Source organism: Ptychodera flava, chromosome 18, assembly GCF_041260155.1.
Source record: "Ptychodera flava strain L36383 chromosome 18, AS_Pfla_20210202, whole genome shotgun sequence".
Lineage (NCBI taxonomy): Eukaryota > Metazoa > Hemichordata > Enteropneusta > Ptychoderidae > Ptychodera > Ptychodera flava.
The window spans coordinates 2,012,972-2,040,864 of record NC_091945.1 but is presented as its reverse complement, the minus strand read 5'-3'; the positions used below and the strand labels follow the sequence as shown (position 1 = coordinate 2,040,864).

Below are 27,893 nucleotides of genomic sequence, written 5' to 3'. Positions count from 1 at the left end.
ATGGAACATTTTCTTATGTGTTTCTCGCGAGCCGATGCTCTATATATAAAGAGCGCCTGCCATATTCTGTCAATCATCCAATGGATCCTTTGAAACCGTTCAACTGTGGATGCACAGATGTAGCTGCAGAATGCACTTCATATGGGTCTGGTTGGGATGCCTGGAATTGGTAAATGTTCCGGAATCGAATAGACGTCCTGTATGGACTTATTAAATTGTACGATATTCATCAAGAGAATTATTTCATCTGTAAAATTCAGTTTCTTGTTCTTATCCTAAAATCACATTGAAATATCAAATATAGCCTGTGTACGTGTGATGTACATGGGATATGTTATGCTAGGGTTGAAAACTGAACTTGTACGCATTTTGTCAACAGTAAGTAACATTGCATATTAGCCACTTTACATTGTGTTGCCAAAGATATGTATTTCAAGACGAATAGCAAAATATATGCATCACAGAACAAACATGATGAAGCTATCATAAAGTGTTACAACTAGTGTCCCTTTAACCCTTTCACCACCATGGTTTGGCCCAAAGCCATGGTTATCAATGGTGACTGTGGACCCATTTATTAAGGAACTGGGGGTGAGCAGGTTAATGTAGCCCCTCACATTTCAATGTTTTCACATCCATCCATCATCATACTCACAAAAAATACCAACGACACATCAATCACATTGATTCACATTAATACTTTTAATGCAATACAGAAATTAATTTATTGTCACTGTAAAATGTCATCAAATCAAGAAATTTCTTTACCAAGGTAAAATGACATGAGACACATCAAAATAAGACTTTTTGACAATGACTTGCTCGATTCAAACACAAAATTTCCTGTCCACTGCATTTATGTTACCAGTCTAAAATATTTCACAATAACACATTATTGGAAGTGCAGGATCTGCATTTCCTGTACAAAGACGCAGAGGTAACAAATAGACATTGTTTCATCTGATTATTCAGAGGCAGACAGAATTTCTTGCATGAAAGTTGACCTACTGATGACAGAAAAATTACTGAAAGAAACTTGGCACTTTCCAGCAAGAAATGGAAAATGATTGAAGGAAAGGACTGATAATCATGTTTAGTTTTTGATAAAAAAATAAAATTTGGCTGGTACACTGGAACTATAACTTAGTTTACCTATCTTGTTCAAATTTTTAGGATACCCTCAGCTCCAAGGTCAGACACATCACACCAGCCAAGTTCAAAAACAATTTCAAAGCATGCATGTCACAACACGCAAGCATCATGAAATAATGAAAATTATTTTATTTTGAAAGAAAAATTATGTTTTTCTATGAAGTGAAAGTCTTCATGAAAACTGAGGTTGATAAAAGTAAATTCCCTGGGTGGCTGTAAAATGCTGTGGTTGGTGCTTTGTGTTTCAATTCAAAAATTAATTTGGAAATAATTAAAAGGAAATAAAAACTCACTTGACTGACATTTTAAATATTTCCATGTGCAGTAAAAACAAAAAACTGACTTTTTTGAAGTTTATGGTAGTCTCATAAAAAACATTGGTATGTATGTGAAATTTGAACTGATGAGACTTGAAAACATTGAGTAAAATAACAAAGTTTAACTGTCTTATCACTTTCATGATTGTACATCAAGCCTAACAAGGTAAACTGCTCATCACTTTTCATGCTTGCACTGCACTAAGAACCACATTGATGAGTGGTCAAATCACACAAAAGAATTATACAATGAGATACATATATACAAATCGTGAAGATTAGAATATCTCAGTCATATACAAATCTTCACAATTTGTAAATGCATATATATTTGTATGTGTACGTATCATGAATCAAACAAAAGAATCATACAATGAGTTACGATTTGTATTTGTATCTCACTGTATGATTCTTTTGTGTGATTTGACCAATCAGCAATGTTGTTTTTAGTGCGGTACTAGCCTGAAAAATGGCAAGCAGTTTACTTCACCTGACACAATCACATACAATAGTAGAGTCTTCTCTTTACAGTCAGTCTGAAGCAGGGTTTTGTCATACTAAAACCTGACAAACCATTATTATCCATGTGGTTTAACTCTGAAGCAAGGTTTTGTCATACTAAAACCTGACAAACCATTATTATATGTGTGGTTTAACTCTGAAGCAGGGTTTTGTCATACTAAAACCTGACAAACCATTATTATCCATGTGGTTTAACAATTTGCAAACTAATCTCAAAGAAACTTCACTTTCAATAAATATCATCTTGTAGCATGAACTTCAAAGTTAACTGACGACATCACATTGGATTATGTGTGACCTCTGACCTTTGATCGTGTCAAAGTTCAATTCAATAATAGATTAGACTATCCTTAGGAAATGAAAATTTACATTAGAAAGACAAAGACAGCATGATTTGTTCTTCAATGACAGAATGTTTTTCTCACATTTGTGCAGAACGCACACAGATTTCATCACAACTTTCTACAAGTATCCAAATCAGGTATATTTCATTGAAATATTTACATAATTCTTGCATCCTGCGGTAGGATAAAATACTACAACAAATTCACAAATCTTCTACAAACATCTACTGTTGTGAAATATACCATACAATAGATCACATGTATTACTATTGTTATTGGCTGGTGTTGTATTTTCAAATATTCTCAAGATCTACTTGCATAGCAATGACTGAGATACAGAATGCCTTGGCGACATCTACGATATAAACACACAAATATGTAAACAGTAGACATTCAATCATACTTACTAACAAACACAGAAATAAAACTGAATTGAAATTATTCACATCACATTAATTGTTGAATTAATAGGTTTTACAATTATTACATTACAAAGACAAAATAAAATGAAAATATATTCATCTAAAAATTATAAGTTTACTGAAATCAAACTCACATTAAATTTAGTACCAAACATATTGCAACTGTTCAGCAAATCAAAACAGATTACGAACATGCTATTTTATTTATTGGTGAAATTTTATCGATCAATATATTAACCTTTCTGTCAGGATCTCAACTTGGAATTGAAAACCTGTTCAGTGAAAGCAAAAGTATTTTAGTGATGGCTCCGCTACGTGAAATGAAAATTTCCTGTGTCATACTGAGGTGACAGTTACGTTTCCACAACAACCATACACAAACAATTTTCACATATTAGTCTTTGACAATGCCATCTTTAAAATGTATCAATACTTCAAGTGTGTTCAGGTGTTGGCTGATAAATACTTTGTGCGTTTTTAACAGGTCTTGAAAATTCTTGAAAGATTTTGCTGAGTAATCTAAACCAGGTTACCTTGATAAATTAAAACTGCATAAATCACTGAGTGCCCATATTGACATTTGCTCTCATTTTCAAAAGTGGTTGCTTTGTCCACAGTCCCCCCCCCCCACACACACACACACAGAGTGGGGAGGGGAGTGTGCTGTCTCACTTCAACCATCACATGTCAAAGCATAGATTTGAGTGTGTATAAGTTACAGGTCAAGACGTTGACAGTAGACTGTCTATTGTTAAGAGGAAAAAAATGAAAGCCGGACGATACAACTAACTTGAAATACCTTTTAAAAGTCTGTGTATGAACTGAAAGAAATCTGAATGACAAGTCTGCCCAAAAACGTAAAAGTACAAAAGATTTGCTGACCAAAACCACAATAATGTCAAAAAATATTGCTGTATGGATACATGTAGTGTACATGACTACAGAGTACAGACATGAATACTATGCGTACAAACTCATTACATAGAGAATTACTCGGTGGTATCTGCCACAAGAGGGCAGTGTTCTGAAGGCTTGAGAACAAAGCTTTCCACAGTGACAGGTTATCGGAGGTTGCCAAGTTCAAAGACTGGTAAAGTTGAAGACATAGCACATAATAAGAAGACATACTAAGCTTGTCTTTATAGTCACATCAGTTTCTATAAATGAACCCAAATCTTAGGCTAAGGCTGATATACATGTATGGTTGGTCACACATTGCAGCAGCACTTTGATGCTTTCAAAGCAATGCCTTTTGACATCTCAACTCTCTTCAAATATGAATTGACTTCTCTGACATTTTCATTCTACCAGATATGGTGTCAGTAGTGTCCAAATACAAGCATGGGTGGTGTCGCACATCTTTATGAAATAGATTTTACCTGAAGAGGGTATTGTCTGCAACTTGCTTCTCAAATGTTTTAGTTTAGCTGCACAGCTTTTGAAATTGTATTTCATTTAGTAAAATCACAGAGTACATGACTAATCAGAGCTATACATAAAATAAAATGTACAAATACAACTGAGGAAAGCAATTTCCAGTATTGCACTGCAAAAACGAAATCTTCACCTATGTCATACTAAATTAATTTTGATTTGAAAAGAAAAAAAACCGGTTTTATAGTTAAAGGTCAAACAAATACCGGTATGTGTCTGTGTCAGACTGTGATGTCATCTATTCCAGTAAACCCTGTGTATTGTATACACTTATAAATATTCTTACTAAATGAGAGATTCTGAATTCACATCTGTACTTCTTAACATCTATCACATAATCACCAGGGACAAAAACTAAGTTATGATACTGACACTGTGATGGAAAATTCTCTTGGCTAAACTGAATCTACCATTGAATCATTGGAGGTTTGTTATATATATGCAGTTTCATTTGTTGTTTATGTTCTCCTTAGAACACCTCTGAGTTCTACAACATTATGCCATGTGGTGTCTGATGTAGGTTCTAAAAGGATCCTGATTGGATATTTTGAAAATATAGCACTACAGTTCTATGGTACAAGCATTCTGATAGGTCCCAATAGGCTGGTGGTTCATAGTATGAGCATTTTGATTGGCTATTTTTGGGTTATGCCAATTTTCAATTGGATTTGATCAGCACTTGCCAGTGCACAAAAATTGTTGGTATATTTTTATTGCTCCACCTGGATTTTAGTTTACATATTACTCCTGGGTGGAGTCAGCAGATTTTGAGATAGTGGAGATAATCAAAGTGCAGATATTTGTAATTAAGGACAGATATGTCTGCTGAACAGAAATCAACCACTATAGGACATGATGATCAAACTAGGATACAGAGTGTTCAGTAATCTATCTTTATCTACCACTTTTGGGATATTCTTACGAGATCCTAAAATTCTCAGACATGTCTGATCAAAGTGATTCTAAAGATGTTGCTGCAACCAGCTAAGCACCATGGTTTCATAATGTTCACTGGCTTCAGGTTGACGAATGCCATGACGTTCCATCGGGTACACCTTTGTGAAAAGAAAACAAAAAACTTACAGTGGTTACAACATTAAGGATAGGAAATGCTGGTGATGGACACATACATAGACTTCAAGACTACATTCCATGGTGTGTTCATATTTGTAACTGTAGTAGAATCAGGTTAACAAATTCAAAGTCAGTTTCTTCAAATGAAGTGAAGAATATCACCTTTGACCCACTGCCGTGTTAGGAAATCCAACTTTGCCATTAAAATAACTCAACTGTCCAACATATTTAGATATGTCTCAGCAAGAGATATTCAGACTCAAATTTTTACAATTCTTCTCTGATCTACCACTTGTGGGGTTTCATTTTAAAGCTTGTGGAGTCAGTGACCTTGATTTTCATTCTTGATTTGATAAGAGTATGGTTGAAAGTTTCATTAAGGAGAGTTTGAGCAAAAGCTAAAGGCTTTCACTTTTGAGGCACGTGCTACCTTAATGGCATGGGTGAGAGTGTCATAATCGCTTATTTTTACCTGTAGCTGGTACGGTTTACAAGCTTTCACCAATGAATTGATAAGTATCGTTGTGTGATGGAAATGTACATTCTCATCGATGAGTCCATGAACAATTAGCAGACGATTCTCTCTGTCAAAATAATACAAACAACTGTCAGCATTATTTTCACCCTCAATGTCAAGGTTATCACATGACACATTCTGTAATTGTGTTGGTAGATTGATATTGAAGACTTAATATTAAAAAGTTTCAATTTGTATTTCATTGCCAGGGAACAGCAAAGATCTCTATTTGAAATTTTGTGTAACACATCAAATAAAACCCGGAAATAAAACAAGCACACATAAATAAGATTTATAAAATTACAACAATGCTGTCATTTCAAATGTTTTCACAGTTATAAAAGGTTTCATAACATCACACAGATATAATGATTGACTTAATGGCCAATGTTAATAAGAAAACAAAACTGCCGTCACTTACTCATTGGGGAAGCTGCGTACATAATGGAGAACAGAGCCCTCCTTGTAACCCTGGACATTATTCCGTGGTGTATCCATGTATCTTTCTGTATATCCAGTATCATAAATATTCCAGGACGTCACTGGAGCACCAGCTATGGAAACCTGAAAAGCAGAAAAGCTGAACGTTTACCTGCACGTATGGAAATATTGTCATCAAATCTTCAACTTGTTGGTTGATTTTGTTGTAAAATATTTTGAATAAGAAGAATGCATTGTAGCATGGTACACCATATGAAGATAAAACCCTTGGACCAGCCAACAAAACCACAACACAGTTACCATTCAGTGAAATCCACTTACAAATCTACCAAGCTATCCAGACAGACACTTAACACATGCATAAACATCACATTAAAGTACACAGCAAATAGAAGAAACATCCTAGCCATTAACTCATCCACTTATTATACGTCAAAACTGACAAAAATGATCTGTACAGTGGCTTAGACTTGGACCATTTCCTCAGAACGACCGGTTAGACCAAGGGAATGATTAGATCTGTGCTAGTCCCATCAATGACTCACCTTAAAGACATCTGGTCTCTGTGCTAGTCCCATCAATGACTCACCTTAAAGACATCTGGTCTCTGTGCTAGTCCCATCAATGACTCACCTTAAAGACATCTGGTCTCTGTGCTAGTCCCATCAATGACTCACCTTAAAGACATCTGGTCTCTGTGCTAGTCCCATCAATGATAGGTATCCACCATAGGACCAACCATGGATGGCAACTCTACTGAGATCTATACAGTCAGTGTTACTTGCAATCCATTGCAAACCTTCAACTTGATCTTCTATCTCAACTGTGCCCTGTTTAAACAAATCACAGTGTTACATTATTTACCAGTCCACTAGAACTGAAGTTCAATGTTTTCTTTAGAAACCAGTATGATCTGAGACGGTATTCACACATAAATACAACTACAGCAGGTGTAAATCTACACTAATGGTTCAATGTTTGTCAAGGGTGATGTTACAGTCATCAAGTACATTTCCTACGGCAGGATGGCAGATTCTTGACAAGTCAAGTGAGGGGGCTAATTACTAACATCATTGCACTGGGTGTTAGAAGTGTATGCTCTAAATCAGGATTCATACTGGTGATTAAAAATTTGGAAGAAAAATTGTTGTCACGTAGCGTGAATAGGGTCACTACAATGTCCATTCAATGCCTTACTCATAAATACATGATGTACATGTATACTAAGGTTATAGTGAAACTATCCGCAAAGTATCCACTCAGGCATTAGTGCCACACATCACATTATATGAAGGGAAATGCCACACATCACACAACATGATACACCACACATCACATGACATGATATGCCACACATCACATGACATGATACGCAACACATCGCATGACATGATATGCCACAAATCATGTGACATGATACGCAACACATCGCATGACATGATATGCCACAAATCATGTGACATGATACGCCACACATCACATGACATGATACGCCACACATCATGTGACATGATATGCCACACATCACATGACATGATACGCAACACATCGCATGACATGATATGCCACAAATCACATGACATGATACGCAACACATCGCATGACATGATATGCCACAAATCATGTGACATGATACGCCACACATCACATGACATGATACGCCACACATCATGTGACATGATATGCCACACATCACATGACATGATATGCCACACATCACATGACATGATACGCAACACATCGCATGACATGATATGCCACAAATCACATGACATGATACGCCACACATCATGTGACACGACATGCCACACATCACATGACATGATACGCCACACATCACATGACATGATACACTACACATCACATGACATGATACACTACACATCACATGACATGATACATTGCATATCCTCCAGCATACATGGCGGTATCTTTGTACTAACAGTACATGAAGACACACAGATTCAGCCACTCACCATGCAGTGTTTGATTCTGGCTTCAAATTCCAGTCCTCTATTATAGGAACCCCTACCATCCAACACCATCACTACATATCCTAATGATGCCAGTGTGTGTAGTCTGAGTAGCTTTATTCCTTTATAAGAGTTGGTTACCAATTGCACTTGTGGGCCACCATAGACAAAGACCACCGTAGGATATTTTTTGCCTTGTTCTATTTGATGAGGTTTGTAGAGCAGTCCATACATTGTACAACCACTGGAGTCACTCTTGTACTGGAAGATTTCTGGAGGTTGATACTGGTTATAAACAGCTGAAATGACAAAGTATGGAGAGTTAGGAATTGATGCAGCACTGATGGTGACTGTATGGGTGTCACTAAGTAAAGTGCCATACAAGCACCACTGGCTATTTTCACAGACATCAGGACAACTTTGGTTTTTTTAGCATTGCTGCAGCTTTGTGGTCACAGTGAGTACTTCACTTATGATTTCTATACAGAATTTCATTGCAACACTGGTGATACCAAAACACCATTTTTGTCATCCTTGGATGTAAAATTTTGCAGTCTTGTGACACACTTTATAAGGTGGTTTCTGTTTTTGCATATTAATCATACCATGACATCATTTAGAAATAGCCATATTGTTGTACAGAGTTCAAATGCCGGCTACGGTAAACTTAGAAATGAAGTTACTCTCATATTACAGAAGAGGGTGCTTTGAGAAACCATACAACTGACTCTTGGTATTGAATATTTACTAGAAATAGCAACTCAATCAGGGATAATAATGTCTCTCTTAAAACAAACAAGTAACACAAAACAAACCAAACGATAAAATAATTGAAGATATTGACTCCCCTTCAGACCTTTTAACACAGTGTTCATTCTAGGATGTAAAGACAAGGGGCCACTGTTGGCCCCAACTCCTGTCCCAAGGGGGCTATTTTAGAAAATCGGAGGCCATCATCATCACACATGTAACACCCTTGAATTTTCTGCTGAAAATACTATATAGTCTATCAAGTCAAGAAAAGGAGAATACTAGAGATCGGGCCTCCCCACTGTAACCAACCCAGCCTGCTGCAAAATTGTCCCCGTACGTATGCAACAGGCCTAATAATGGCAACAGCAAACTAATCGTTTCGTATGATTCAATTGTTTAAGTAACTTATGTGATGATTATTGATATGTCGGACTTGAACAACTGTACAAATTGCTAAGGACTGTGATTTTGACTGTGGAAACGATCATGATCAAAGCTTAGCGCACAGGTAGGATTTCTCCGAGAGTGGCCCTCGATTTGCACACATCGACAATTTCTCATACACTGATACGCCGGGCTGATACGGCACGAGTGTGTAACCCGTACGACCTAAATAAAGTGATCGATACATCAACTTTTAAACATAACTTGTACGTATTAGCAAATTTATGATCATTGGTTCTGACCAAAGGGTTTTACACAGCGGTGTTGTTCTATGCATGGAACTGGCTACTCTGGAAAATGAGATATGTCCCACCTATAAAAATGTGTTGCTCTTAAAACGATCATCGGGCCGGCCAATCATGGATGCTTTCCTAGCAGTGTTCAACGTTTCGTTTTGTATGGACGGTAGAGGTTGCAAACGCTTCAATTTAAGGGACTGCCCGATCATCCTGGGTTCATCAACTATACTGGCGTAAAAAATCTGAGTGGCAAATAGCTTTTCACCATTACGCAGCGGCTAGTGCCGTTGTTTACATTCATCGGCCATGCCACATGCGCACGGCTCCAATACACCATTGCCCCTACATAAGTCCTTTCTACCCAGCTTCCTATGCACCACCATATATTCTGCAGTTGGTATTTAATTGCAAAGGTTGATGGGTAACTGAGCATGTCACACATGACTGAGGTAATGAACTTCAGGGAGCTGCGCGAATGTATGAAAGACGTGAACTCTGCGTGATCGACCCATTCATGTAATGTTGCGCCCTTAGTGGCGCATCAAACATAGAAATGAGGGCCATTCGAGATTTTATTGCGCGAATTGCGCAATGGCGCGTCCTAGAATTAACTCTGTCAACATATGATGTACATTTTGATCAACAGTAATCAAACTGGTTTTGTAGTTTGGTTGGCTGTATCATGCATGAATTTATGGCTTCAGCAATTCACAGGAAAATTCTGTGCGAGTGAAATACAACTCACACTAGACTCCACCATAAAAATTTTGCATTTGATGAAAATCTCAAAACCATGGATGTTTTCCAGACAGTCTTTGATTTTCTGAGTTATGAGTGTTTCTTACCTGCAGGTTCAAGTAAAGTTCCTACAATTTGAGATGTGATTTCTGAGCCAGTGTGCGACACTTTGTACACTTTAGCTGATGGTGGGCAAGATATGCTACTGAATACACTAACAAAGACATTACAATCCTGTTGAGGAAAAAAATAACATTGAACAGTAAATGTATACAATATCTAATCAAAAATCAATTTTAGAGAAACATAAAAACATTCCAAAGATATTAATATGAGTACAACTGGACTTTTGTAACTGTATTTACAAGATGAAAGCAAATATTAATTGGTCAAAATTATAAAAGTGGTTTGATTTTCAAAGAAATTGAAACATTTATTATTATAACACATTTGGATGAAAATTTAGTAAATCTAGCAGAAAGAGACCACTGTGGAGGCCTGACTGCATGGAGAGAGAGAGAGAGACAGACAGAGAGAGACAGAGAGACAGAGAGACAGAGACAGAGAGGGGTCCTTTGAGAATTGTAAAGATACTAACCAGACTCATTTCAACTGTATGTGAATATCCACTCTCTGTTAACCGGACTGGTTCTGATGGATTTATATATGAAACTACATATCTGTAATACAAGACAAGAATACAATATTGAAGTTACATGAGCAAAGTTAATTTACTGGGACAATCTTGTACAACTTCACTGACTGTTCTGAATTTAACGCTGGCATGGCATGAGAGTTCTGCATGCTAGTGTTTCAATTCTGTTAGTGTAACAATGCTGCATGTTAGTGTTTCAATTCTGTTAGTGTAACAATGCTGCATGTTGTTGTTACATCATAATAGAAATGTACTGTCATCTTATTTTAACACTGCATATAAATATCTGCCACCGAGAACAACAGACTTTTTGCAAGTGCTAAAAAACATCATACTGAATGCCTGTTCCATAACTGTTTGACCATTTCCAGGCACCCACATCCCAGTGCTGTTTATTGCCCCTGTCTGTTCAGTTGGAATGGTTTCAATGACCCATTGGATAAATGCCAGAACTTGTCTTGCACTCTGTGCGTAGTTTTACTGACCTGCATAACCTCAATCAGACCCCGTCCTGGCATTTGATGATAGAAGTAAAACGCACTGTACAGTTCTGTGACCTTGTGTGAAAATAGCCACTACACAACCCATTTGACCAACCGTCACAACATTTCATCCATAATGATACGGTTGTTATGAAAGTACTGTGATGTACATACCTAGACATACATTGCCCATCACGTATGTCAAGCAATGCCCTTCACATATGTCCTCCTAAATACTTGGCAGTATTTTCATAATAACCTTACAGTCTTTCACCACCTTCACTTTTCCTACTACTTCTGTTGAGCAAATGATATTTCTTTTTTAAAAAACCTCAAACTGACAAAACCACAGAGGACTGATCTTCAAGATTGTAGATGATACTTACAGGTGTTCTTCTAATGGAGTATCATGTAACCCAACGTAATACACCAACTGTCTAGTTTCATCCACCCAAATCTGCAGAACACAAAAACAGAGTAACCGTGGTTTTATCCATATAATACTTGCCAACTGGAAATTTGGTCTTATAAAATTTAAGTAATTAAGATTTCATAAATTTGACAAAACTTTCATCAGGATGGACTAACAGAGGTGTGTATTTCACATCACCTTATTATGCATGGCTGTTTAGAACTAATCTTGCATCTTGGGATATATACTATATTATAGTATTGTGTCATGAAATGATACAAGTAAGAACTTACTAGGTTTCAATATGATAAGATTACGTAACTGTTCTGAGGAATTTCCTTCATGCCTTGCTTTCCATCCCTTAAACTGTGACATACAGAATCACAAATATAACCCGACTTATGTACAAGACATACACATTTAGGCTGGGACCCACTTCGTGACATAAAACATTACATTATTCCTGGAATCAAATGTGATCACCACAGTTATCAGTAAGTCAATGTCTTTAAGGACTTGTGAAATGCTAAGAGAGTTTAGACTGACAGACTGTTGTACAAGTTGTCCATCATCTCACACCCTCAAGTGTTTAGGGTTTGAAGATGGTAGAATACGTGTACAAAACTGAGTGTTTCAGCCAATACTAATACTGGTAGGATGTACAAAACTGAGTGTTTCAGCCAATACTAGTACTGGTAGGATGTACAAAACTGAGTGTTTCAGCCAATACTAGTACTGGTAGGATGTACAAAACTGAGTGTTTCAGCCAATACTAGTACTGGTAGGATGTACAAAACTGAGTGTTTCAGCCAATACTAGTACTGGTAGGATGTACAAAACTGAGTGTTTCAGCCAACACTAATACTGGTAGGATGTACAAAACTGAGTGTTTCAGCCAATACTAGTACTGGTAGGATGTACAAAACTGAGTGTTTCAGCCAATACTAGTACTGGTAGGATGTACAAAACTGAGTGTTTCAGCCAATACTAGTACTGGTAGGATGTACAAAACTGAGTGTTTCAGCCAATACTAGTACTGGTAGGATGTACAAAACTGAGTGTTTCAGCCAATACTAGTACTGGTAGGATGTACAAAACTGAGTGTTTCAGCCAATACTAGTACTGGTAGGATGTACAAAACTGAGTGTTTCAGCCAACACTAATACTGGTAGGATGTACAAAACTGAGTGTTTCAGCCAATACTAGTACTGGTAGGATGTACAAAACTGAGTGTTTCAGCCAATACTAGTACTGGTAGGATGTACAAAACTGAGTGTTTCAGCCAATACTAGTACTGGTAGGATGTACAAAACTGAGTGTTTCAGCCAATACTAGTACTGGTAGGATGTACAAAACTGAGTGTTTCAGCCAATACTAGTACTGGTAGGATGTACAAAACTGAGTGTTTCAGCCAATACTAGTACTGGTAGGATGTACAAAACTGAGTGTTTCAGCCAATACTAGTACTGGTAGGATGTACAAAACTGAGTGTTTCAGCCAATACTAGTACTGGTAGGATGTACAAAACTGAGTGTTTCAGCCAATACTAGTACTGGTAGGATGTACAAAACTGAGTGTTTCAGCCAATACTAGTACTGGTAGGATGTACAAAACTGAGTGTTTCAGCCAATACTAGTACTGGTAGGATGTACAAAACTGAGTGTTTCAGCCAATACTAGTACTGGTAGGATGTACAAAACTGAGTGTTTCAGCCAACACTAATACTGGTAGGATGTACAAAACTGAGTGTTTCAGCCAATACTAGTACTGGTAGGATGTACAAAACTGAGTGTTTTCAGCCAATACTAGTACTGGTAGGATGTACAAAACTGAGTGTTTCAGCCAATACTAGTACTGGTAGGATGTACAAAACTGAGTGTTTCAGCCAATACTAGTACTGGTAGGATGTACAAAACTGAGTGTTTCAGCCAATACTAGTACTGGTAGGATGTACAAAACTGAGTGTTTCAGCCAATACTAGTACTGGTAGGATGTACAAAATATTTACATTACCTCCTTGCAACACACTGCTGAGCTGCCTGAGGTTAATGCTTGACATTTCAATATCCTAGATTTTAAAGTACCTGTGATAATGAAAAGTAACATATGTATCGTTAGTTTCCTCTGGACTTTCCACAGAGAGACCAACAACTTGATGAACAATATATCATTAGTTTCCTCTGGACTCTCCACAGAGAGACCAACAAGTTGATGAACAATGTAAAATGTTCTGATGTATGGTTACTTTAAAAGAGAAGTACTGTGTAGATTACAATTATGTGTGATGACAATTTTACTGGTAACTCTTTATTTTTGATCATTCTGAAGTGACTTTTTAATGTACAACTTACAGAAAGCATCATCATAAATTGACCAGAAGTGTCACTTCTAATGTGACGTTAAGAAAAAAGGAATTTCCTATCATAAAGGTTTCTTGAATGTTTACACTGGGAGATGTATTGCTATTGCATTAAGATTTAAATATTACAGAGATTGGAACTGAATATCAGACTTGCAAAGAATGTATTTGCATGACAGATAATTCTATTACTACACATACATGAGATCACCAGGATTACAGCACTTTGGTGACATTTTTCATATCCTGAACCACATTTGCAAGTTGTAGTTTTATACACACTTCCATCAGTTGCTATTTTTGTTCACATTCATGGTCGCAAAGTCATGAAAACATTTTGTAAAATCAAAGAACTAATTTGAATTCTGTAAAGCACGATAGGAAGAGTTTCACACAACATTTTCAGTTAAAAAGAATTATAAATAACATTTCTTGGTTAAATTAATTGAACTAATTGACTTAGGAATTTGCAGTTGTAATTTCAATCAGTACCCCCCCCCCCCCCCCATCATGCATCTCCATGACGATACTCACTACTTTGTTTATCATATGTTTCCATGGCAGGATCTTGAAATCCATTGTTACATGGTTGTAATGATGCAGTCACATAGTATAGATGTCTATAACCTGTCTTCTCACTGGACCAAATAAAACTGATCTCACTCTCAATGGTTTGTGGGAAAAAGTAAAGATGATCATGTACCTGTGATGAAATGAAAGGGTAAAACCTGATTTGTAGTTTTTGACCTCTCTTTGACCTCTCTTTGACCTTGCTTTGTGTTTGTTTATTTGTTTATACTGTTTAAGATTGGCAAAACTCAAATAATGTGATCTGAAAAGCATGGATTCTTGTCAGATTTATGTGAGGCAAAGTTTATTCTATAACTTCAGTTTCATTTGAAAACAACTGACATCACGATAAAATCCTCTTCGCATCACAAAGAAATACAATATTTAGGATTGAAAAACATGGCTTTACAGTGTTTACTTGTAATACTTATGAATTGTTTGTTTGTTTACACTGTGATGATCAACGCAAATTATATGACTGGAAATAAAATACATTATACATGGGATATGCTTCTCTTTCTGGCTGACAATATTGACAAATATTACTGTTTGTAAATGAAACAGAAATGTACAGAAATTTACACCTGTTTTATTCCATATTTCAAATTAAAAGAAAACAGTCAATACATTCGATAATGTACCCCTCCTGGAACATAATGGACGAAAGGAAACTTTGCACAACATAATGTATGAGGCAAAACCAAGTACATTATGGAGTACAAGTTTGCTTGAGTCCATTATGGGCCAGGATGGGGTGCATTCTTACTAATATTTTATAGCTTTGGCAATGCCATGGAATTTGTAGATGTTGAAAACATCTGGGGCCACAATAGTGGATAATTGGATACATTATCAATAACAATCTGGGGGATGATGTCACAAATTTCACTGGTATTAACAAGGCTGTGATGTAAAACACAATACGGTAATAATATTTCTATAAAATTTGATTATTCACTTAATTCATATCATTTTATTATTTTGAAAGATCACACAACGGAAAATTTGGTTGATAGACTTACATTTATCCAGACATCTGATTCTTCTTCGTAAATGACTTGTATTTGACGGTCGGTGGAAGTGTCATTTCTTGACGTCAAGTCTGCGTCCAGTGGTACAAAGCAAGCCAATGGTATCAAGACCAATGCTATCTGTTGTTGATTTCTACTCAATAGCTGAGCCCATACACTGTGATGCACAACAAAGCAATCAAAGAATGCTTAGATATCAGTGAAACGCTCTCCATCAACATCAAACTGCTGATACGCATTTTGACATTTAAATGGTTTTTGACATGCTGTGTGGTACTTATCACAGGAAATGCTGATAAATGTCATCAAGCTTGTCCTGGCAGCTGCAATATTTTACGGTTATCTTCAAGGCAAACAACCAGATAACAAGGCTCTGCATAAATCAATAACAAACTATGTGAGAGTGCTTAACAGTCTTCCTCCTAAAAATTGTAGTTCACATGGACCAGAATAAACTTCAGTTGAAAGTGAGTCTAATAGTTAATGAACCGTCCAATACTTTGTGTTATTTTCAACAAGTTGTTCAAAGTGTCTCCTAAAAGTTCCATTTAATCTGATAAGTCATCTGTTAAGTGCCAGTCAGTACTCTGGTAGTACTCTGGTCTTTTGATGGTTAGATGTGAAACATCAAAGTACCACTTACTAGGTGCAGTGTTCCCGCTAAGGCTTATTTGCGCGCCAATTGCGCAGTGTCTCCGACTGCTCTCGCAGTGAAATTTCATGTTTTGCGCAACTTTAATCTCAGTCATTTCGATCGGTAGTTTTGGAAACGATAACTCGGGGTGAAATGTGCGATCTCGGCGTAGATTTTACTTCCGCGTTTTGGGTTTAGCGCCCGTTGGTGGCGCAGTTGCCACCAACGTTCATTGTACGTTGTGACGTACCTCAGTAATTAGCATATATATGAACGGACCCAGCTGTGAGACAATAATCCGACGTATCTCAAGTTGCGCACCCTCTTGAAACCTCAGAGGGAACACTGCTAGGTGATTATTGTTTTTGAATTTAAAATCTGTGATACCATTTTGGTTGTAATGGATATAAGAGATATTAGAGATGCACAGAAGATAATTTACATTTTATCAGTTTATCAGTGTTTATCACTGTAAAATACTGGAACAGACCTTTGTGAAACAAGTCACCGTTGATGACACAGTCCCCACTTGTTAATGGGTACTTTGATTACAAGTCCTCAGAGAGGATAGAGTCCTCTTCATTAATTAGGTCTGTGATAAAAATACTTTGATACAGATGGCGGTCAATGGCCAAGAATGAGTTCCATGGTGATGAAAACGTAAAACCAATGTAGGCCACCATCATAAAGGTCATTAAATGAGTCAACTAGGAATTAATCAACAGGATGTTGCAAAACATTTTTGCATCCTATCATAACACTGATAGATTATCACTGGTACCATATTTTATAAAGTTTGATGCAGTGCTTCTGGACATTCACCCTAAAAACAAAAGTTCATCATGTAAATGCAAATTAGCAATTAATTTAATTCATTGGATCGTATCACAAAACAAATTGACGTGCATATGTATGACATAGGTCAATGTCCTTGTACCAACTTTGAATAAAATCGGTTGAGACATGCCTGAGTTATGGCTCTGTACATGAAAAAATCGTAACAAAATGGCCGCACAGAAGCCATATTGGATCGTATCACAAAACAAATTGACATGCATATCTATGACATTGGTCAATGTCCTTGTACCAACTTTGAATAAAATCGGTTGAAACATGTCTGAGTTATGGCTCTGTACATGAAAAAATCGTAATAAAATGGCCGCCTGGCGCCCATATTGGATCGTATCACAAAACAAATCGACGTGCATATGTATGACATTGGTCAATGTCCTTGTACTAACTTTGAATAAAATCGGTTGAAACATGCCTGAGTTATGGCTCTGTACATGAACAAATCGTAATAAAATGGCCGCCTGGCGGCCATTGGATCGTATCAGAAAACAAATCGACGTCCATATGTATGACATAGGTCAATGTCCTTGTACCAACTTTGAATAAAATAAGTTGAGATATGCCCGAGTTATGGCTTTGTACATGAAAAAATCATAACAAAATGGCCGCACGGCAGCCATATTGGATTGTATCACAATACAAATTGACATGCATATCAATGACATTGGTCAATGTCCTAGTATTAACTTTGAATAAATCGGTTGAAACATGTCTGAGTTATGGCTCTGTACATGAAAAATCGTAATAAAATGGCTGCCTTGCGGCCATATTGGATCGTATTACAAAACGAATCGACGTGCATATGTATGACATAGGTCAATGTCCTTGTACCAACTTTGAATAAAATCGGTTGAGAAATGCTTGAGTTATGGCTTTGTACATGAAAAAATCGTAACAAAATGGCCGCACGGCAGCCATATTGGATCGTATCACAAAACAAATCGACGTGCATATCTATGGCATCGGTCAATGTCCTTGTATTAACTTTGAATAAAATCGGTTGAAACATGTCTGTGTTACGTCTCTGTACATGAAAAAATCGTAATAAAATGGCTGTCTGGCGGCCATATTGGATCATATCACAAAACAAATCGACGTGCATATGTATGACATAGGTCAATGTCCTTGTACCAACTTTGAATAAAATCGGTTGAGATATGCTTGAGTTATGGCTTTGTACATGAAAAAATCGTAACAAAATGGCCGCACGGCAGCCATATTGGATCGTATCACAAAACAAATCGATGTGCATATCTATGACATTGGTCAATGTCCTTGTACCAACTTTGAATAAAATCGGTTGAAACATGTCTGAGTTATGGCTCTGTACATGAACAAATCGTAATAAAATGGCCGCCTGGCGGCCATATTGGATTGTATCACAAAACAAATCGACGTGCATATGTATGACATATGAAGTAATCCTTGTACCAAGTTTGAATGAAATCGCTCCAGGCATCTCTGAGATATCTGCGTGAACGGACGGACGGACGGACGCACGCACGACACGACGCACGCACGCACGGACATGACCAAACCTATAAGTCCCCCCGGACGGTGTCCGTGGGGACTAAAAACACATCAAATACAAATACTTCAGAGGTTGAAACATGAGAAGTTATGGCTTTAATTTCACAGTAAATTCTTCATTGTAAATCTGAACAATCCTTTTAGCTGAAAGTTTTATCAAACCAATTTCTGAACATTACTGTAATTCAATATCAAGTTTTCTCTTCCTCACAATTGTGTGTAACATCACTGTGTGTAACATCAGTGTGTGTGACATCACAGTGTGACATCACTGTGTGTGACAACACTGTGTGACATCACTGTGTGACATCGCTGTGTGTGCCATCACTGTGTATGACATCACTGTGACATAACTGTGTGTGACATCACAGTGTGTGACATCACTGTGTGTGACATCACTGTGTGTGACATCACTGTGTGACATCACTGTGTGTGACATCACTGTGTGACATCATTCAATGGACTGCTAACTCTACTAATACATTTCCGTGTTAAAACTTACTATTTTCCACAAGGCGTCCAATCACAGCGCACAGTGTATTCAGGCGACCAATCAAATAAATTAGAGAGTGGCTCAGGTAAACACTTGTCAACAACAGCACCAAACTGAAAGACATGGAAATTGTTCAGTTAGAAAAAATAGCAATTGAGTACACACACTGAAAGACTTTATCAAGCACTGCATTCAATTTTGGATAGACATTGGAACAGAGGTGATAGGGCTATTCACTGATTTTAGCAAAATATCTTCCTGCGAAACATCATTTCATCCATGTAAGGGCTACGTCTTGTGTCAACTCATTCCTTTTGCATTCCAAGCCATGATAATATGCTAACTACAGTCTCCGTACGCTGAAAGTCACTTCAAATTCAATGACTTCCAAGGAATTTTTTCAGTAATTTTCAAGGACTGTTAGAGATCCTTAATACCATTTTCCAGATATCATTTTTACAAAATATCATTTTATACATCATTCTACAAATGATCTTTATGATATCACAACTGATCATCTTGTCATTTTTGAAAACTGTGGTTAGGTTATCAATTTTCTAAGACTTTCCAGGACCCAGTTTCATTTTCAAGGAATTTTCAAGGACTTTCCAGGAGGCTTTAAAATTCAATGACTTTCCAGGACTTTCCAGGAGCAACAGACCATGTAACTATTTAATTTTAAGAAAATTCTGAGTATCATGTCCTCTTTTCTAAGAAAACTACCTGTACATAAAAATAATTCTAATACCATCATCGTTTTTATGAAGGAATTAACAGTACGGATATGAAAAAACAGCTAAAGTTTACTGAACAAATGTTCAGATGAGTTTTTGCTGTAGTATTGCAAACATTTGAGGATCTATTTCTTCATATTCCTACCTTGCCATCAGCCTCAATGGTGATTTCTAATAATTTCAATGTACACTCAGCATTGGCAGTACCTGCAACACACATGTACATGATAAAATAAAACATATTACATTATGTTCTCGCCACTTAAACTTCAAAGAATAATACCCCCCCCCCACACACACACACACCAATTTTCTATATTGAATTTTTCATTCCACAAGAACTTAACCAACAGGAACTGCCATCTCTTTCCACAAAGTGATCTCAGATGCATGCATTTCTGAAACAAACACAGTCTACACTAATGCCAAAGATTTCCAATACACAATAGACTGACATGACTCTCTCAAAACTCTAAATGTTGAAATAATTTGACTCTCTTAGTGATACAGGTCACCCATAGAGACCCTCAGACACTCTGACAGGACTGTAGAGCTTTTATAATTTGAAGATTTACAATCTTCTCACTTTCTAGCCTTTGTATTCTGTTGATGTTTTCACTTTGTGATGTATTTAAGCTTTGAAGATCTTATCAAGGAAACCAACTTTACCCACAAGGACAGATGTTTATTCTCATTCCATTTGTTGAAAGACAACAGAACAGTTCATTCTTTATTGTCATAGAGTCTTATTGTCTTCTTTGACAAGATTGGTCCTCGATGCTGACAAATCACTCACAGGATTACATTGTAAGTCCTGAGGTTCAAAGTATACGAACCTATACAGGATGAAGATTTCTCTATTCTAAATGATAGCGGAGGAGTAATTTTGTAGAATCTCCATGGTAACTGACCTGCTCTGGGATACCTGTACTCATCTACATCTTTATCAGCTCCTGATGGTGATGTGATATGTAAGATTTCTACATCACTTTCATCCACCTCTTCATACAACATCCGTAGTGTTTGTGATCCATCCTGGTCAGTTTTAGCAGATGGCTGCCACCAGTATCCTGTGTAACGGTCAAATTCTTCTTGCACAATATATGATGCCACTCCAGCACTTTTTGGATCTTCAGATAGACTGGCTCCTGTATAAACATTAACAACAACAAAATTAAGCGTAACACACTTGCCTTTATGATCTATTTTGGATAGAGTTTGCTTATACTGGTCTGGTTTTCAACACATGATATTGACTGCTTGTAATTATGCATACAGCACGAAATTTTAAAATTATATTGCATGGTTTCATGTTTACTTTTACATCATATTTTATCAACACAATATTATTATGAGTGTTGACATTTTATGCACTGGGTACCTACTTTATACATGGGTACATATTTTATGCACTGCTATATAATTTATGCACTTGGTACACACAAGGTACATACATGTAGTTTATGCAATGAGTACATATTTTACACAAATGGATACATACCGGTATTTTATGCACTTGGTACATTTTTTATATACTGGGTACATCTACTACCGTGGTAGGTACAAACTGGCATTTAATGTACTGGGTTCACATTTTGTACATGGGTACATATTTTTTGCACTTGGTACATATTTTATGCAGTGGATACATATTTTGTACACTTCATATACAATTTACTAGTATGCACTGGTTACATATTTATGCGCTGGACACATATTTTATACACTTGGTACATAATTTATGCACTAGTTATGCACTGGTGCACATTTATGCACTGGGTACTCACTGGGTACATATTCTATGCACTTGCAACATATTTTATGCACTGGGTATATGCACTGGGAACATATATTATGCATTGGGTATACCGGTACACTGGGTATATATTGTATCTTTTTTCGGCTAGGCGAGTCTCCTGCTATTTAAGATAGTCAAAAGCACTAATGAGCAAAAAACCCTTTTTCAATAACTTGCTATGTTTGGCAGTGAAGGCACCCTAAAACCCATCTACATGCCCACAATCAGTTATGATTTATTTTTTCCATTTTTAACTGACTAGGCAGAATATGCGTTACAGGCCATAGTTATTAATTATGCACTGACATGACTGACTTTCACTGACTTGATGGGATAATGATCTGTTAATGTCAGCTTCTTTGCATCATGAAAGTCAATGCAAAATCCACAGACTCTAGGCAGGAAAACAGTGTAATCTGTATGTATGTGTATCCATATATTTGCCACACATACAATACAGGAATATTCATAAACATGTTGTTCCTGTCTGTGTAATGTCACACACTTGAGGCCATTGTAGAAATGTTGTGCATGCAAATTCAAAAATTCACATTGTCAAGAATACTTCATTTTTTACATGTATTAAGCAATATTGCAAGAACTCTATCAGCATATGAACATTTCAGTCTCTAATAGAATTAGTCATCAGTGATTGAAGGATTCAACATGAAAAAGCACATACATGTATGCTGACGTTACAGAGACCATACGCTGTAAAATCTGTTTCTGATACAGCACTCTGAAATTTTTACTGCAGGACAATTGTAATTGCACGGAGACATGTCTTAAATTTTGACATTCAATTGGAAATGTGAAAGACAGCAAGACATAGTGGACAGTAACCTAGAATTGAATGATGGTTCTTGACTTAAGGGATGTCATATTTCACAACAGTGTTGTTAGTCTAAAGATAAAGCAATATTGAAGCATGCAGACACAGACAGAGTGCCCTGACTACATGTATGTTCATCAACATGAAAGATGGTTGGTTTTTTAAAAGTTTAAACCAATGGAAGCATGTTGTATACAAACCTTTTGGATTTACTTGAAGATAAATAACTTAGATTTTTATGTATTTCTGACAAAGCTGGGAATTTGCTTAATATATAATTGTGTGCTGAAACCAAACAGTTCAGAAAATTTGGCAGGTTGACCAAAATTGAGCCATTCTGACAAATTTATGCGATGACTAAATAACATAAGACTTTTGTAAAAGAACAGAACTAACAGAGCACAATGGCAGGAAGTTACTGAGTATGAACGACTTACCCAAGAGTTTTATATGTTGTAAATTTGAATTTAAAATATTAAAATATTTATGAGGTTTTTGTAATGTTGAATTATTGCAGTAAATCTGAAATCCATTCTTTCAAAATGCAAATGTCACAGTTCACGAATGTTACATTCATTTTGCAAACTAAGATTTTCTGTATTCTCATGATTTCAAAATAGCTGCATTTTATTCAGATTAAGGAACTTATTTCAGAGAGATTTGGAGACTGATACTGTTCATTTTCTCACATCCAAAAACAGCAATGAAACCTTATAAATATCTAATGCACCTTATCACAGCAAAACTCATGTCGTGTATCAAAACTCATCAATATGGATTCAATAGCATCTGATGGACAAAGAGTGAATTTTGCATACTGGTGCATTTATATCTGAACTAATGAACATTTCTCTGATATGTTCATCTATGTTTGACTATACATGTGACTATAAGGGGTACAAAGTTTACAATGCTTGAGATCCTTTAACAAATGACTTGAATTGGAACTCAATCATGTTCTGTGTATGGACAAAGTGATAATGTTGCCTTGTTAATTTGACGTTGTATGTGAGATGGCTAATTACTTCCAGGTTGTTCAGCAATTCCCAAACCATTGATAGCCTCGAGAATTTGTATGTAGCAATGCAACTCATGCCATCCTGGAACCATACCTGGAAGCCTCCAGTTTGGTTTTCATCATAACGGCTCTAATCTAACAGCTTGACCAGACCAGTGGCAAAAATCACTGCCAAAATTTCACCACAAATATAAGCACTTCAAAATTTTGTCCTGGGTCAGCTTTATGCTCAAAGTTGTAAATGTGTATGCCCTAGCTTTTTCACAAAAAGTCTCGGTGTTATTTGGTACTGATACAACTGACCAACCGACCGATAGATACTTGATTCTTAAATGTAAAAGGAATTTCATTCTGTTACAGCTACCAAAACCCTTACCGTGATGAGAATATTTTAACTTTGAAAATTGCCACAAGAATACTTACCATCTCCTTTGTGTTGGTAAGTCAACCGTGTTTCATCACCTGTCTCAATATTTGTAATCCATAAATCGTTATTGTTGACAAATGCCATGATGTTGTTATTTCCTGGACACAATTTGGCATCCATTCTTATCCCATTACATTGACTGCCTATTTCATCCGGAAAGACTGGTTGATTCTGAAAGATAGACCATATTCATGGTTAATAAATGTGCCAGTAAAGCGTAGATGAGATCTTTGGTTTGAAAATGCCTAAGTCTGAGCTAGTATGCTGCTATTTCCATGACAATGCTGGAGTATTTTTGTTTTTACTAGCCACACAGAAAAGTGAAAAGTGAATTATTTGGCTGGCTATTAAAAAGTAGGCCTGGAAATATGATGGTTTCTAGATGTACTGGTATGTAATTGGAAGCTAGTTTTATTGTAAAGCGTCATGAATTTTTAGAACAAACAGATTTGCTATAATATGCAGTCTCTTATATCAAACTCCTCTTTCTACCAGTCTCCATAGACATACCATAAAAATAAATACAACTTGGGAGAAAGAGGATTAACCTTTCCACATACTATGTTTCAAATTGAAAACTGTGAATGCAACTTATTGGATATTGTACACCTTACAAACTTGATGAAAACAACATTGATGATAGATATTCAAGAAAGTCTTGGGTTTCTTGAACAAGATGTTGAGTGAACAATTGGTGAAATTGTAAAGCAATTGCAAGTATGTTTCAACAGCTAATTTGGTGAAATTCTGCGCTACTATACACGTTCCAACAGCTAATTTTACCAACACAGAAGGGGGAAAAATTGTGGAAAAATCAGAAACCTGGCAAAGGAAGGTCCCTAGTCTCCCCAGTATACACCAATGCCTACTCAGTGCATGAAAATTGTTCTATTTGTACTAGCCATATACACAAAATGTTAAAGTTTGGCTGGTATAAATAAAGACGCTGTCTTTGCCTCCATCAATTTCAGTTGATATGTGCAGTTGACAGAATGGATATATTACAAATGTGGATGTCAACATCAATTACTTACTGCTAGACTTGAGTCTGTACATGTAAATAGACTACTACATGCTGGAAACACAAATCTTCCAGATTGTAAATCAATATCGTAAGAGGTTATTCCAAATGCTCCCATTCTCTTCCTCTCTCGTAGCAGCTGCTCCTCCTTGGAAAACAATCCTAAATGTGGCGTTGCTTGGAATGATTCCAACATTGGCTGCCATTGAAGCTGGCTATCAGACCCCACGGAATTATCCAGGGATATGTCTGTGTACAGCAAAGTGTTTTCCCTTCCTGAGCCGTAAACTCCAAGGAAGTATAAACGTTCAACTGGCCCATTTTCTGTCAATATTGTCCGGAAAGTGAACTCTAATGGGACTTTATTTGCCAGGGATGTCTGCATTCTCCGGGTTTCTTTCACAGCTGTTCTGAGTTCCTGCCATGTTTTCTTCACTGGGGTGGCATTTCTTGGAAGATCAAAGATACCAGAATCAGGCACTACAGTTGTCATGCCCGGTCCAGTTGCCATGGTGATGTTTAGTTCGTTGGAGGAAGTCTGGCTGATGTAAATGCCGTCTTCTGTTGGATACACTATCACAATGTCCTCAACAGGACTAGTGTTTTTCTTATCCCTTGCTTTGTACCTAGGGGATAAATGTAAAGAACCACTTCAGGAAAACAGCAAAATTTGCAGTACAGTGTTAATTTTCCCACACGAAGGAGCACAATGGGAAATTCTACATGTTTTACTGAAATTTCTAGGCATCATTATTACAGGAGACAAACTTGTGTGTTGCTACAATTTTCATACCACTTTTTGAGGATGTTCAAAAATTATATTGATTACTAATACTATATTTTCAGATAGATGCATTATATATGGCCATTTAACCGTTTTCCTGCCAGACAGTATCACTTTCCCATCAGCCAAGTCAGTAAAAAGCAGTATTGAGCCAAAACATGACGTATTTTCACCCACTTGGCTTGGTCTGTTATAGCATCTTTAGTCCAAAGAAATCAAGTTTACAGTATTTATGTTTTCAACAGCCTTCAAATGTACAGTATTGTGTTAAAATACACCATATGGGATATGTTGTGTTTCAATACTTTTAACCATCTTGACCTGATGGTGAAATATGGACTTGGCAGGAAAAGGGTTCAGTTGCATTCATCCAATGTAAGTTTCATTTTACCAGCACTGTGCTAATTTCATTCCACAGTAAGAATAGTTGGTTGTGCAATATTTGGAATGAGAATCACAGTGGACTCTCTCAGAGACCAAAGTGAGCTACACTGTTTCTAATCCATTAACTACACTACTGTGATGTCATGGACTGACCAGGCTAGGCCTAGGTCAAATGCAAGTGGGAGACAGCCACAGAATATTGGCAACAAGGAGCAGTGAAAGAGTCTAGACTTGGAAAAGAATTATTCAAGATAAAGTCTTGACTCTCTCTCAGACTATTAGTAGGGCTTTGTACTTTGACCTTTTCCCTCCCTGACCTATCACCTGTCATATGCCAAGCCAAGAAAAGCAGTATAGAGCTAAAACCTCTTCACCTACAATACTTGGTATGTATGGAACAGCAGGTCAAGTTACTACAAATCATGATTTCAGTATCTATATTTTCAGGGCCTTCATTAAAAAGCGACATGATGGGGCATATTATGTATGACTTGACCTGATGGTGACAGATGAAGTTCATGTCCTTACCATGATAATCAGACATGGGTCAAACGATGTCAGAGGGAATGAAACGTATCTAAGTTCACATTTTGGGTAGCTACAAGATATTTCTGTCAATTCAACCGTCTTTCATGAATTCTGACTGTGATCAACCCCAATTGTGAACAGGATTTATCAAAGGGGGAAGGAGGCTAGAGGAATTCGTGCCCCAAATTATATCCGATTATATTATTGCGTCAGCTCAAAAACATCTAGGTGTAAGTGGCAGGAGTCGACTGCTAACAATCTATTAACACCTTCATACGTACATAACTTCGTAGTCTCCAGAGACCCTGTGACATTGCTTCATTGAATACAAAATACCATGGAGCAAGAAATTCTAGCTCCATGAAAATACTAGTCTAAATACAAGATGGTGAATCAGAAATCAAACAAAGGTTGCAGTCCAACGTCAGGTACACAGGTGCTAAACCTATTCTCTTTGAACGGCTCAACAGGCTACAGCTGTGGTTTTCATGGAACGACTCGATTTTTCTAAGACAGCTGGTGCATGTACTGGTTGAGATACACTGTGGCGTTTGTACCCGGCATAACTTATCACTGATCTCCGGTACGGTACATTCAAGTCGAGTCACGGCAATCGTTGCGATGTCATTCATCGTGCAAATAAATATTATGAAGCTAGAGATCAAGTTAAACGTAATCAACCTTACCACCTCACTACTTAAGAAAATGATAGGCAACGGGAGTTCAATATCAGTTATCCACTTCTGCGTACCTCCGCTAACTTTCAATGGAAGTGTAAACTTTGTACGAGCTTCACCCTCAAAATGGCGATTTCTGATTACGTGTGTATTTCCCACAATTCCTAAAATCATAAACGAAAAGGTAGACTTCAGAAGAAATTATAACCATGGAAAGGAATGGAATCATTTCATGACAAACCGTAAATTTAAGTAAAACTTTGATATTTCCAGCAACTTTTCGATTTTAAGTTTGCACAGAT

General features: G+C 36.9%; 1 protein-coding gene across 3 annotated transcripts; it reads right to left on the bottom strand.

The window, feature by feature from the left end:
* Window positions 1-678: 678 nt before the first annotated feature.
* Window positions 679-27,875, bottom strand: LOC139117994 (dipeptidyl peptidase 9-like). Of its 3 annotated transcripts, none has more exons than XM_070681259.1 (18): window positions 27,833-27,875; window positions 25,232-25,844; window positions 24,194-24,368; window positions 21,034-21,270; window positions 20,268-20,329; window positions 19,398-19,501; window positions 15,871-16,036; window positions 14,813-14,981; window positions 13,933-14,003; window positions 11,894-11,964; window positions 10,969-11,050; window positions 10,478-10,604; window positions 8,200-8,495; window positions 6,901-7,053; window positions 6,204-6,346; window positions 5,738-5,849; window positions 2,156-5,246; window positions 679-2,033 (listed from the first exon to the last, which is right to left on the bottom strand). In XM_070681259.1, the coding sequence occupies exons 2-17, from the start codon at window positions 25,727-25,729 to the stop codon at window positions 5,154-5,156; spliced, it is 2,559 nt and encodes an 852-aa protein (XP_070537360.1). In that variant the 5' UTR covers window positions 25,730-25,844; window positions 27,833-27,875; the 3' UTR covers window positions 679-2,033; window positions 2,156-5,153. The 3 variants fall into 3 exon arrangements, with proteins under 3 accessions (XP_070537360.1, XP_070537357.1, XP_070537358.1); XM_070681256.1 differs by lacking the exon at window positions 27,833-27,875 and adding an exon at window positions 27,601-27,737; XM_070681257.1 differs by lacking the exons at window positions 679-2,033; window positions 2,156-5,246; window positions 5,738-5,849; window positions 27,833-27,875 and adding an exon at window positions 27,601-27,732 and having other exon boundaries at window positions 6,200-6,346.
* Window positions 27,876-27,893: the final 18 nt, after the last annotated feature.